General features: G+C 41.4%; 1 protein-coding gene across 1 annotated transcript in view; it reads left to right on the top strand.

Moving 5' to 3' along the window:
• The window catches only part of LOC139737226 (uncharacterized), a 28,601-nt gene extending 24,534 nt beyond the window's left edge, over nt 1–4,067 (top strand). The window contains exons 3-6 of the mRNA XM_071647902.1: nt 13–1,093; nt 2,333–2,484; nt 3,252–3,345; nt 3,891–4,067. Coding sequence (XP_071504003.1) covers nt 13–1,093; nt 2,333–2,484; nt 3,252–3,345; nt 3,891–4,027 — 1,464 coding nt within the window. The 3' untranslated portion in view covers nt 4,028–4,067. The remainder of the gene's footprint in view (nt 1–12; nt 1,094–2,332; nt 2,485–3,251; nt 3,346–3,890) is intronic.
• The last annotated feature ends 8,971 nt before the right edge of the window (nt 4,068–13,038 follow it).

Genomic DNA, 13,038 nt, shown 5'->3' with positions numbered 1-13,038 from the left:
AATCACATTCAGAATCCCACTAACCTCGACCAGTGCATGAGTCAGCTTTACCAGCAAAGTCTGGTGGCAGCACAGCCATATCCCATGTGTGGTGCGTCCGCCGGAATGGATCCGGCCCACCGCCATCAGCAGCCCATAGATACAGGATCGGACACCAACTCCTTGGTGTCCACGCAAAACAGCGACGGCTGGGTGCGAGTCGACTGGCCTACCACAATGCATCCTGGAGGCGACACCACCGTAAACCATCCGCATCCCTCCAATAGGACGCCAGAGGCCGCAGAGCCGTCGTCGGGATGGCAGGGTTACCGACAGTTGTATCATTACCCACCGCCCATGCAAGTGTCAAAATTATCTGTAAACTTGCGCGGCGAGGGCAGGAACCCTTCCTCGAACACAGCACAGGCTCAATCTTTAGACACTTCACCTGTGAGAACTTATGGGAGGGGCAGTGGCAATACAACGCCAGGCACCCCGGACAGTAGTGGCCTAGACAGGAGTATAAGCTTGCACGGTGTGTCGCCCCCTATGGATAGGTCCCCTTCGCCCTCTATTAACCCGTTCTTCCCAGGCCCACCCATAAATGACTATGCTCTACGTGCCTCACAGTCAAACGGACGATTGGATTTTCAGGAGGGGCGGTCATCCCCAGGTGTCGCCTACCTGGCCCAGAATAGTGCCTCGTCGCGACCTGGTCACGGCATGCTCACCACCTCACCCAGTACTCTTGCTCCTGCTGCTTACAACTCAAATAGCGTTGGCGTTCTGCCCACAGCAGCCGTCGTGCAGCCGAATGTGGTGTCGTCCCACCCCGTCGCACCCCACCAGCTGAACAATCCCAGTCCAGACGTGCGGAGAAGGACACCGACACACCCGACAGACTCAGTCAGATGGGCAGACCCAGCGTCTCAGAGGCATCCAGACATGTACAGTGCCACACCTGCAGGTCCTGGGTCCAGTGCCCAGATGTTGGGCCATACATCCTACGCCACCACGTCTCCACCACCCCACCAAAGAACAGCCCCCCAGGCAATGGAGAGCCCGGAGGGCAGGAAGAGAATGGGCAGCCAAGATGAGGCGGCCTACAACCAAGGTAAACATCTCTCTGCCATAGCGGAAGGGAAAGCACTGTAGCACCAACAAATCCCATTTAGCTAATTTGCTGGATGAAACATTTTGGAAATATAACAAGAATATTACCTATTTTACCGTAGATGTTTTCTTTGTGATATCATTGCCCAGGATGACTACCATGTACTATTTATTCAACAGAATACGTATAGATTTAACAGTCCTCTGAGCATTTAGACTTAGGGATAATTTGTGAACATTAAAGGCCTACACATTGTTTGCTGTCACAGGTGACATAAGGGGGGTAATTTTGTAGTATACTGTAGAGGAGCTATAGTAATAGCCCTCATCACGTGTCAGATAGTGTCATAGATATGATGGCTTTATAAAGAAATTGAAATGGTCATCTGTGCTCAATCATTTCTGGAAACCACAATGACATAGTTACATAGTAAGTTAGCATTTTTCAAGAATGATGTGTGAAAACACATGGAGATGATTTCCTTGAGTCATTGGGCCATAGGACTTGAGGTCAAGGGTGAAAGGGTAAAAACACAGCATGTTGGGCAGTGGTAAGAAGCAGTTTGTGTATTGAAGTCAAGTTTCATGCCAAGTGATAGACACATCTACAATTTCTATCAGAATGGGGCAAAAGGGGAGAAGGTCTGACAGTCGTGAGCGATGCAGCGACGTTCAAGATTGGTGTCTTTTGGCAGTTCAGGGGCCAACGTAAAGCGCTGAGACTCATCCAGTACATTAAAGCCTTTCAGGGTCTTTCCAGGGAGTGAAAGGTTAAGTGCTTGCCTGATGCATGAAATCTGTAAATAGAACTCTAGATACAAGTAGTTCTATGCCGTTGAGCATTGCTCTTTGCAGAAAGCATTTAAAATTTCTGAAGGATTTTTGACTCTGGATAAAAATCTAGAGAGTAGATTTCCCGAATTTGAAGATTTTACTTTTAATATTGTCATTGTCTGAAACTTGAAATTCATTTACAATGGCAGCCTTTATTGTACTTCAATACTAGCAAATACTAGCAGGTAAACAGCTCTTTCTTGTGAGTGGATTCTTGAGAGTGTACAAGGATTGTACATGCATGCTTCAAGGTTAATGTACCGTTATGGCCAGCTAGATATCACAAGTTAATGTCTTTCACACCAATTGCTGGTTTAAATGAATGTAACTAAAGTGTGCTGAAAGTACAGGTGAGAGGTCAGCGCTTTCAGCCCTTCTGTTCTTGCTCATTTTGCACCACGCCCAGCTCTCATCATGCACCAGAGGGCAAGAAAGGACCGCCTAGGACGAGATCTCAGCCAGGAGCAGAGGAAGCTGGAGCTGCTGCGGGGCGAGATTGGGACGATGGAACAGGACCTGAACAACAAGAGGACCCAAAACAAAGCCACCTTAATATCGGTGAGTCGGGAGGTCCTTGATCTTCCTTCGACTGCCCAGTTGGAGCAGTTGCTCTCTTTCTTTCTTTCTTTCAATATTTTATGCCTCCGCCACGGACAGGTTTGTCGACTGTACCCATGTATTGTGATGTACATGTGTTACTGTGAAAGTTGAAAAGTACATTACTTTCATATTTTGGATCCAATTTTTGCGGCACCACTACTTTTGTTTGTCTGGTTTAACTTCATTACAGTCAACTTGAAAATGATATAGGATTGCACACTATCTCATCAATCCCAAGATGACTATCTTTTTCCTTGCCTCTTTTACTTTTCATTGTTAGTGTGTTGTAAAGAAGAGTGGAACGTTTTCGTTCACTTGAGTAATTGTTTTCGATTGCAGGATTTTGAAGAGTCTCGTCCATATCATAGTTCCTAAATTTTTAAGTGATTTCTTTAATTGGCAGCACATTCTGTTTCTGTATCAAATTGGCAATTTTTTATATGCCCCTTGATTTTTGTGGAGATTGAATTCATCCAGTTCCATCAATCTTTTTTTGTTTATTTCCAGCATAAGATATTATGCAGTAAAATTCAGAGTTGCCAATTTAATGAGGATGAGGATGAGATGATGATGATGATGATGATGATGAATATCATTATTGTCCTCATTATATTTATTTATTTATTCATTTTATTATTGCTGTTATTTTTTTATAAACTAACTCACCAAAATTTTATACTTCTGGACCTTTCCTAATCATTTTCATGCTTTGCTTGGCCGTGCAGCATGAACAGCTGAACAAGCTGCGGGAGGAGAAGAGACAGCTCCAGATTGACATTGAGTGCATGAACAATGAGATCGAGCAATTCAAGAAGCAAGGTAGGTGACCATCGCATGCTCACAAAGTATCTGTGTGTTTTTTATGTGGGATAGGGAGGATTTCATGTGAAAATATAGTTCTCGTATGCCTCCAGAACTTGTACATTTTTGCTGTAAAATTTTGAAATACAATAGAAAAGTGTGACATGACACTGTAATAACACAATTTCAGACGGGTTTATAACATTGAAAATGGGAAATAGAGACAAAAAGGTTTGCCAGAAATACTACAATGTCAGAGCTTATCCAATGGTGGTTGCTACATGTACTTGTATGTGATGTTTTATATATCATTCTATTAATCGATTACAATACGTCAGGCCATAGCAGCATCCATTGCACGTGAGAATGAATGACATGCAGCTTGTTACACCACATACTTGGCCTTCGGAGCACAGTGTTCCCATACATGTATAATTAGTAAGAAATTTTAACTTTTGCATTACTTTTTTGGAAGAGTATGTTATATATTTGTATATATGTGTGTATATGTATGTGCGTGTGTCATCTAATGAGAAAAGTTTTGTTTTTGCTGCTTCCTACAGCCGTCATCAGCATCGGAAATCAGCGTGTGCACTTCTACGAGAACATGGGTACAACGGGACGCAATGATCCCATTCCTCCGGCACCCATAGCATCAGGTAACCATGGCAACAGCAACAGATTTATCAGGAGTAATTGAACTGAAAAGAGATGTCATAGTGGAGTGATCATTGCTTAGTTCAACCCGCCATTAGATTATTTTTTGAGTGTTTCTGTTTTGTTTTATACGTGCTATATCAGTGCTAACGAAACGCTGCACACTGGCACTGGTTCGACGGTCCAGAACCAGTAAAAATCACTCTCGGACCAGTAACTTTTTCAGGAATAGACCTGAAAGCATGGAAAAAAAACTGGGTACCTGCTGGTCCGACAGACAGGTTGGACCAGTAGAAAAAATAGGTTAGTGTGCAGTCTTGGCTAATGTTAGTTTTTCATACAAGTAGGTACTGTATTTAAATGTAAGTCTGCACCGTGGCATATACCACACGCAGATAGTTATAGAGCTCCCAATATCTCAGACACACTTTGGCAGTATGAGATCTCACATGGGAGGGCAGGTAATAGAAATCTATATGGTGTGGTGTTGCCATGTGACCATGTAGTAGAAGCAGGTGGCACAGTTTCACATTGACATAGTCCACGACTGAAAGTGATTCTTCCTATCCAAATACTTGAACACTTGAAATCAGCCATCACTTTGTTTAATTCTCGCATGGTGCCTTACTAGGGCTGTATAGGTGGTGGTGATATGCTCTCATGTAGGAAACGTCAGGAGGCATTTTTAGCAACACAGAATAGAAGTCGGGGTAGGGGTGGAATGTAGATGTTGTTAGATAAGTAGACTTAGTTTGAATTACAGTAACAGAAAGTGATCATTATTTAATGAAAAGCACTCAAAAAGCTGTGAAACAAGTTGCCACTCCCTAGAGGCTTTGGTTAGCATTTTGATTGGTCATCGCTTGGTAGCTCGTAACTTTATTTCTCCATTTGAGTGTAGTATTGATTTTTCTTTGCTTTTGTTCTTTTATAAAAGATGTAGAAATATGTGGAGGTTTTTCTTGTCACAGAATATAATTGCTGTATCCAAAATGCATTACATATAACCTTTAAGAGGACAATGTTGGACCAAATTTGTGCAAGTCGTTGGAAATGAGGCAAAAATTTGCCATTCTGCAATTTGCACTATTTTGCAATTTGCACATTACAAAATTTTGTTGCATTTACAAATATGTACATAGTAGTGGTAAGAAGTGTTTTTTTTTTTTCCCTGTAAAGCCTTACTGACCCCTACTGAAACAAAAAATGGATATGTCAGGCTTGGAAATACATACACATACACATTGACCACGAAAGCTTGATTTTATGTGTGCACTTGAAAATATGGTAATTGATATACAGTTTCAGTGTGCCATGATCTCAGTCAGAGGGATGAAAGTCTGAATAATGATAGCCTCATTTGAGAAAGTGCTGTTTGAAATTTCCCTATAGCTTCTCCACTCAGGTATTTGTCAGTGCATGCTGCTGTCCGTAGGGTACTTGTAAGTGCTGCTGATCGAAGTCATTGATCATGTGCGTGTGTTTGTTTTCTTGTTTTTCTGGCTATACAGGACAGGCCTTTGATGTCCAGCCTCGGTTCTCGGACCCCGATGAAGGCCAGCAATGGAGCTGCACCCACTGCACGTTTCTCAACCACCCGTTCCTCGACAAGTGCGAGTGTTGTGAAATGCCGCGAGACAACCCGTAACAGCAATTTCCTGAAGAGGCACTGACCAAAATGCAGAAAAAAACAAAAACAAAACAGAATGAAAAGAAAACTGTATCCCTCCTCGATAACCCAAAGACTATTTCAGTGTCTTTGTTGCAGTCCCGAATGGTTGATTGTCTTGTGGAAATGCAAACGTCTCTTTCGACTCATCGTTGATCAAACTGGAGGAACAGAAATTGCAAGTTGACCCCATTGGGCCAAACATGATGAGAGAACATTGCACGACTCGATACCAACTTTCACCTCTCTTTCTTCTTTGCTGTATTTTTGATTTCATTTCTTTATTAAAAGCCCGTAAAGCGTGTCCATGTGTACCGTATGCTGGGCCAATTTTGACGGGTGTAACTGAACGGACGAATGGAGCCAACGTTACGACAGTGGATGACCCAGAAGAGGTTTTATCACCCAGGGATGATACCCCGGATCTCATTTAACCCATCCTGCGCCAGGGACTTTGGACAGTGTGTACAAGGCTATGGGGTTTTTTCGATGCCAAACAACACTATACAAACTATTAAACGGAAGAACACAAGAGCCACTGACCGGTGAATTTAAATGGTGCTCAGAACGGTTGCAACATTAGGAATTATCATGCCGGGATGGTGCCCTCTTTCCCTCTTGCAGATAAAGGATGAACATTGATTGTGCAACTCTGTATGCTTTTTTTTGTTGTTTTGTTTTGCTTAACGGACAGAGTTCCATTGACACAAACCATGCCCGTGTGCTCTTCGTTCATGGCTGTACGGCCATACAGTCTGTGGGCTGGAGAGATTCCCTCGTGTTAGAGGTGCCAAAATTTGACGACAGACAAATAAAGCGTGGCTTGCTTGCCACTGTCTGGAAAAGCTGTACCAATGGGCCAAGTGGTTCACATGTGTAGGTATGAGAGACAAAACTTCCAGGAGACTTTATTGAGGTCTGATGAATCTACCCTCGGACCTGTCTGCTATGTTTACACCATGCTCCTGGCGGCCATGGCAGCCCTGTTTGCGCGAAATGTAGTATACCGTGTGTAGGTAGGATATTCTCCTTGTACCCCCCCCCCCCCCCCCCCCCCCCCCCCCCCCCCCCCTGTGTTCTAATTCTAGTCATGTTCAATCCAGTCCTGGCTCCGGTGAACGTGTAGCTATCAGAAGCTGTTCTTACAGCATCTGGTCAGGCTAGACTACACATTATTTTCCTTTACGTCCCACTACGGGCCGCCTGCAAGTTTTGTTACGACCTGTTACGAGCTGACACATTTAGTTGCATTCTCCCCATATTCATATGGCCTGCTGGGTCTCTCATCAGCACCGTAAATGCTGTTGCAAATTTTTTGACAGTTTAAAAATCTGACACAGCATCCACACCAATTCGGTCAGCCTATCCCATCCTGCTGTCTTGTCTTGCGTCCATCTTTTCTTTTCTTTTCTTTCCTTTTTTTTTTCTGTCTGCGGGGGCCTGAAGCGCGACTGCCGTGGCTGCCAGGAACATGGCATAAACGTAGCATTAGATTTGCTGCGAATGGATGTTGATGTGATGCAATCAAGTGCCGTACAGGAAGAGAGAGTTGTAGTTTGGTTGTGCTTTTTAATGTACTTTTTCTTTGAGAATAGAAATAACTAAAGTGACGCAATATTCTATTCTTCAACAATTGAAAAATATGTGGGATTCTACAAGATTTCTCCCCCCCCCCCTGTCTGAATGAAGGAGTATTTCAAGTGTTTATCAGACTTCTGTATTTTTATGTCTTTTCTCCTCTTTTGATTCTGCATGATGGCTTTGATGTATGTTTATTGAAGTTCTCTTCTTTTCTTTTCTCATGTGGAAAGGAGACTGATTATATTTTTGAATATTTGGTCAGTAATTGCTCTGTACTCTCTCTTTCTCACTCAGAGGTTCTTGTCCTCAGCTGTTAATTTTGGCTGGATTTTATCTTGCATGCACCCAAGATGGGGAATCACCCTCTAGCAGAAAGTTATTCTTGGCAAAAGCCACAGATTGGCAACAACTGAGCACCATGAGGGCAAGTGCCCCCCAAGAAATGTTAATCCCTCCCCCTCTTTTTTTCAGACACAAATATAAGATTTTTAAATAATTTTGTTATGCAAAAAAAAAATTATTTGCAATCTTTTTCGCAACTTACGCAAATAACCAACATCCAAGGCATTTTTTTTTGTTTTGTTTTTTTTCCTTGTTTTTTTGCATATTTCTTTTTCTTGAATACTTCTGGGTTTTAAAAATTTCCAATATTCTTCACCAAATTTGTACCAGATCATTGAATTTCAATTTGTAAAGTGCAAAAGGTCCCCCTCATATGGGGCGGGGATATTCCCTCTCGCGCACCTTCCCCCACTTTGCTTGCTGCATTCCCTTGCTTGCATGTCCCCCGAACATTAAACATATTCTCAGTCATATTTTATGACAGAAAATATAATCAAAACTCATAAATAATTTTTGGTATAGTGAGGTAGAGGCCTCCGAGAAGGTAAGCCTTGTGAACATTTAAATGAGGCGATCCCTTAGTAAAAGCAATTATTTGTTGTCTTTATTTCAGTGTGATCATACAGAATATGCACAAGGATGGCAGATAAACAGCCATGATTTTTAGCCGTTGATCACCAAGTTCTGAATATGCAGGACCCCAAATGGTGCTGTGTCTTTTCTCTTTGAAAGGAGCTTGTCATCTAAATGAGACAAGGTGCTACAAGAACACCAACCGAAAACAGACCAAGCAGCACGAGGGGAGGAACAAAAAACAAAAGATTGTAAAAGAAAGTGTAAATCTGCTGAGCTTGTGAATAGAATATAACACACTTGCCCTTGTATCTACTACGCGTTGCCGTTCCATAGGGACATGCATACTGTAGCTATAGAAATACTGTAGCACTGTACTGTCTGCAAGCGGTACAGTGCTTTGGATGAATGATTTGTAGTGAGAAATGCTTCCTCGATACGCATCATGCATGGCATTTTATGGTAACTCCAACAAAATAATTATTTATGAGCTCCTTCTTACGAGTAGGAAAGTTGTGTTGGAATGTGAATGTGTACAGAATAAGTATGGATGTGTGTTTGTGTTTGTGTGTGTGTGTGTGTGTGTGTGTGTGTGTGTGTGTTCATGTGCATCTGTTCATGCCTTCAGTCATGTACCATCCCAAGAATACTCGCCTGCTAACGGGTCGACACATACGGTCACGGCTGTAATAGTGTCATTGGCCGTAGAGCCTACACAAATATGAAAGTAGGCCTACTTGTATCTGAGATGGATCTACATATGCGTAGACGTTTGGGACGGTTGTTGAGTGAAATGCATATATTCAGGTAGCGAGGTCTGTGTACTCTTTGTATGGTGTTGAGCCCTTCAACCCACTGTGAGTTGAGGGGGGAAGCGTGAGCACTGTGGAATGGTACATGCCTGAAGGCATTTTTAAGAAGTTCCGATTGTGTGTTTACATGTGTCCAGTTATTTTAGCAACAGCAATACGACTCTATGAACTGAGACATTGACTCTCACTTGATATCCGTACGTCCGCCTTCTTCCGTCTACGACTGTGCTGAGAATCTCTCCATGAAGTGTCTGTATGATGAGTCTTAAGTACCGCTTGTATGCCTGCAAAAAAAGTTTTATGTTATTTTACCTTTAGGGAGCCCAAGAGAGTCTCAAAACGCATGCTAACAGAGCCTCCGATATGTCAATCAGAAATGCACACCATTGTTAACTCGTGGATAATCTGTCGAGAATAACCGAGGCTAATGATACAGAAGAATTATTCTGTGCTCTCACCCTCCCGACTAAACCAGATACTGTATACAGTACATGTATATGTTTGCACGCATAATGTTTTGGAAATCCGAACATGTAAGACAATTTCAAGATTTGATTAAAAGTTGCAGTGAAGAACCCAAGCATCGGAATGAGCATCAATTATTCCTTCTCATGTAGCAAAGAGAGTAGTTCTTCACCTTGGAGGTGATATTTATAGCATCGATGTTACTGGAGTGATCATTTTGGCATGTTTGATAGTAATGTAACCAAGATCATTCTGTTTACAAGATTTGCGAAAAATGTATCCACTGTGAAATGATAGGCACACAAGAGTTATCCATTAGATTAATCCCAATTCTCTAAAATATTTCTCCGTTATTGCTTCTTCTTTTTTTACCCTGATAAAATGAGGTAATTCTCATCCCAAGGTGCTTGTTGTAACAAGGTTCTCCTATACAGGCAAGAAATTCACAAGGGTATGCTGCAAATTTTGGTGCAGCCATGTCACAGGCTTGTGTCCCCCTCCCTATAGTCTGTGCAGAGAACGCGACATGATTGCTTTTCTCGCCTTTAGCATATTAAAGCGTGTTTGCTCGCAGTGATACAATAGGAGAATGATAACTTCAGTTATTGCACAGTGGGCAGAACGGGGCAGAAACCAGAAGAGCAGATTAATGGAGTTGTTTTTTTCAGAAGGGTCTCTTTTGGCGTGATGCCCGATTTTATTCCAGCAGTTTTGTCATTTCAAATAGCAATGTCTAGTCGGTCATTCATTCATGCAATCATTCATTCACTCATTCATTCATTCATTCATTCATGTGGCCATAGTTTGTGGTCACTTTCTTTTGCCTCCTACCGAGGTGATACTGTAGTATGATGCATGAATGTTTTGAGAAATGCATGGTTCAGTTCTAGTTGTGGAAGAGCAGGCGCAATTTGCAGAGTTGCCCATCTCTTCTTGTCCTTCCTCAAAGTTTGATTGACATATTCACCAATACCATAATTATGATACAGTGTACTCGTGATAAATTGTCCAGATTCTATACTGTATGCATGCAAGTGTTCTGATGCTCGTTTAGCCAGCCAAGTGTATATGTACTCTCATATGGCAGTAGCGGTGCTGTAGCTTCCCGAGATTAACTGGCTAGATAAGAGCTGAAATAGGCATGTGAGATATGAAATGCCAAATCATGAATATTATTGTCAAAATTAGCACAGAATATTAATCTCGGGATATTTGAACATTATTTCAACGTGGTACCTCATGTGGTGTATTTTATTGACTCTGTATGTACGTGTACATAAAGACATGTGGTGACACAAAATCTTTATTTTTCTGGTGAATTTGAGGAAAGACAACAAAAAGTGTCAGATGTCGAGCTATTTCAAGTACTTGTGAAAAGTGCGTTTCTTTGCCCGTTGTTCGTCATGTAGTATGTCAAAGACAGATGGAGAAGTGTATCAATGTGTGACCGAGTCCCAGCACATAATCTGTCATAAATTGTTCTGCTAAGGTAGGCAAAGTTTTCCGATCAGCCCTTCCATTTAATTCTGAGTACTTGTACTTGAGTGCCATTTGAGGGTTTCTACTGGCCTGAATGCATCGGTGTCATGCAATATGTAGTTCTTAAAATTAAGTACTGGCATTCTCTACGACAGCAGAACCTTTTATAAGTGCTAAACTTTGCAGCTAGATGATCAGTGTACTGGATATAATTGGAAACATTGCAAGCTTTACAAAAGGAAGGAATAAATAAGACAAAAATGACGAAACAAAACTCAATGAGAAAAAAAAAAAAATGATCTCAGTGTTTCATATACATACACTGTATTATATATACAAAACTAAGGAACTGTAAGAACAATGGTATAGTGACCGAGCATCAGTCTTCACTATGTAAAGCTGTTATGCGTTCTCTGGCGTACCGAGGTGTGCATGCATGTGTAAAACATTGTAGTGTGTTACTGCAAGCTGCAATCCAAAGGGGCGTATCTGGCCCTCGCGATTCAACTAGAATGGTAGTTCTTAGAACGGGAGATGACCTGTTCCTTGTGTGTTTTGTTTTATCTCTCTCTCCTTTTTTGAGACGAAATTGATGACAGCATATATTTTACTTCATTTGTTTCAAGGAAACATGTAAAACATGTGTATGCTAGATGAAATGAACTTATACAAACAGCAGAGACCTATGACAATGAGAATAACATAAATTATGTTATTGTATCTATTGTATCGACATTTAACAATGTTATTATTGCAAGTATTGACATGATATCATGCTGGCATTTATTAAACGATATAACAAAATGAAACGGCTGGCTGCTGCTCCGAGTGTGGTTATTGCCAGTTTAATTGACGCCACGTGTATTTACAGACTTAGCTTTCAATACAACTGCTGGAATTATACATCAATTTACAAAAACACCGACCAATTTTCATTGATAACGACTAAAGTATCTTAGTCTTTTCCATTCATGATCATACCAGAATGTATCTCTGGGTAAATTGCAGTTTTGTTGGTCCTAAACAATTCACACCAAGTATATGAGGATGGACACACAAAACCAAAACTAGATGATGTTATTCACAGGTGCCAATAGTCTTGCAAGATATTGAATTCTTGGCTCAGTGTAGCTCAACATATAGCTGATGGGGAAATCACACTCGACGGCCTTTCTGAGATCTCTGTGTACTTAGCTTATTGTCAGCCGAAAAGGAGAAGGGCCTTATCATAAAAACATAGTTCTCATATATCTGCAGAAGTGTCAATCTTTGCTCTAAAATTTACACATACGCATAAGAAATGTGTGATATTATGCTTTGATTACACAATTTTAGTTTGGCAATACCGAATATGCAAAATATTTAATAGCCGAAAAGGTTCACCGGAAGTACTACAGTCTCGGATCATGCTATGTTGTTGCTACATAATTTTTTATAATCAATTACTGATAATCGACATATCAGGCCACAGCAGTATCCTCCCATCTTCCATGCTAGAGTGAATCACTTGCACCTTGTTGGAAAATATGACTGCTAGGGCACGATTGATCATTCATGATGTAATATTCCGAACCTACTACTGAATGGGGAGGGTGCTTCGGGGATAAAAGTTGTGTACCAATGTATGTACACTATTTCCATTGATAACACACTCAAAAGATAGCAATGCACATGTTGATCGAATGTGGGAGTGCCACAGGGTGATGAAAATTCAAAATTATTTGGGTGTTTGTAGTTAAGCTTAAGTGAGAGTATATCTCAAGGTCCTCTGGGGTGTTTGTAGTCGTGAAACGTTGACAGCATTTGTGTGTGTTTATCAGTAGATTTTCTTTCTCTTCACTGAGTACTAGTATGACGTACATTGCATTCTGCCAGAACACACAGGTATGGCAATTTTCTTCTTAATTCCACCATCAGTCTACAATGTAGCCATCATTTATCAGCTAGCATACAATCCATATCGTCGCTGGGATGAGAAGACATTGTATCTGCAATTTTGGTGAAAATGACTTTTTTGGATTAATGGTCAAATAATGGGTTAAGTGATGTCCTGTCCTAATCCCAACTGTCTTACTCCAAAAATGAAGCCACCAAAGCATGTCAAAGGAAAGGCTATCCCATTCGGTATAGTGC

This window comes from Diadema antillarum, unplaced genomic scaffold, assembly GCF_040938485.1.
Source record: "Diadema antillarum isolate AM-2024a unplaced genomic scaffold, OU_Dant_1.0 seq00000686_RagTag, whole genome shotgun sequence".
Taxonomy (NCBI): Eukaryota; Metazoa; Echinodermata; class Echinoidea; order Diadematoida; family Diadematidae; genus Diadema; species Diadema antillarum.
The sequence above is the reverse complement of the archived record's forward strand: the minus strand, read 5'-3'. Positions and strand labels throughout refer to the sequence as shown.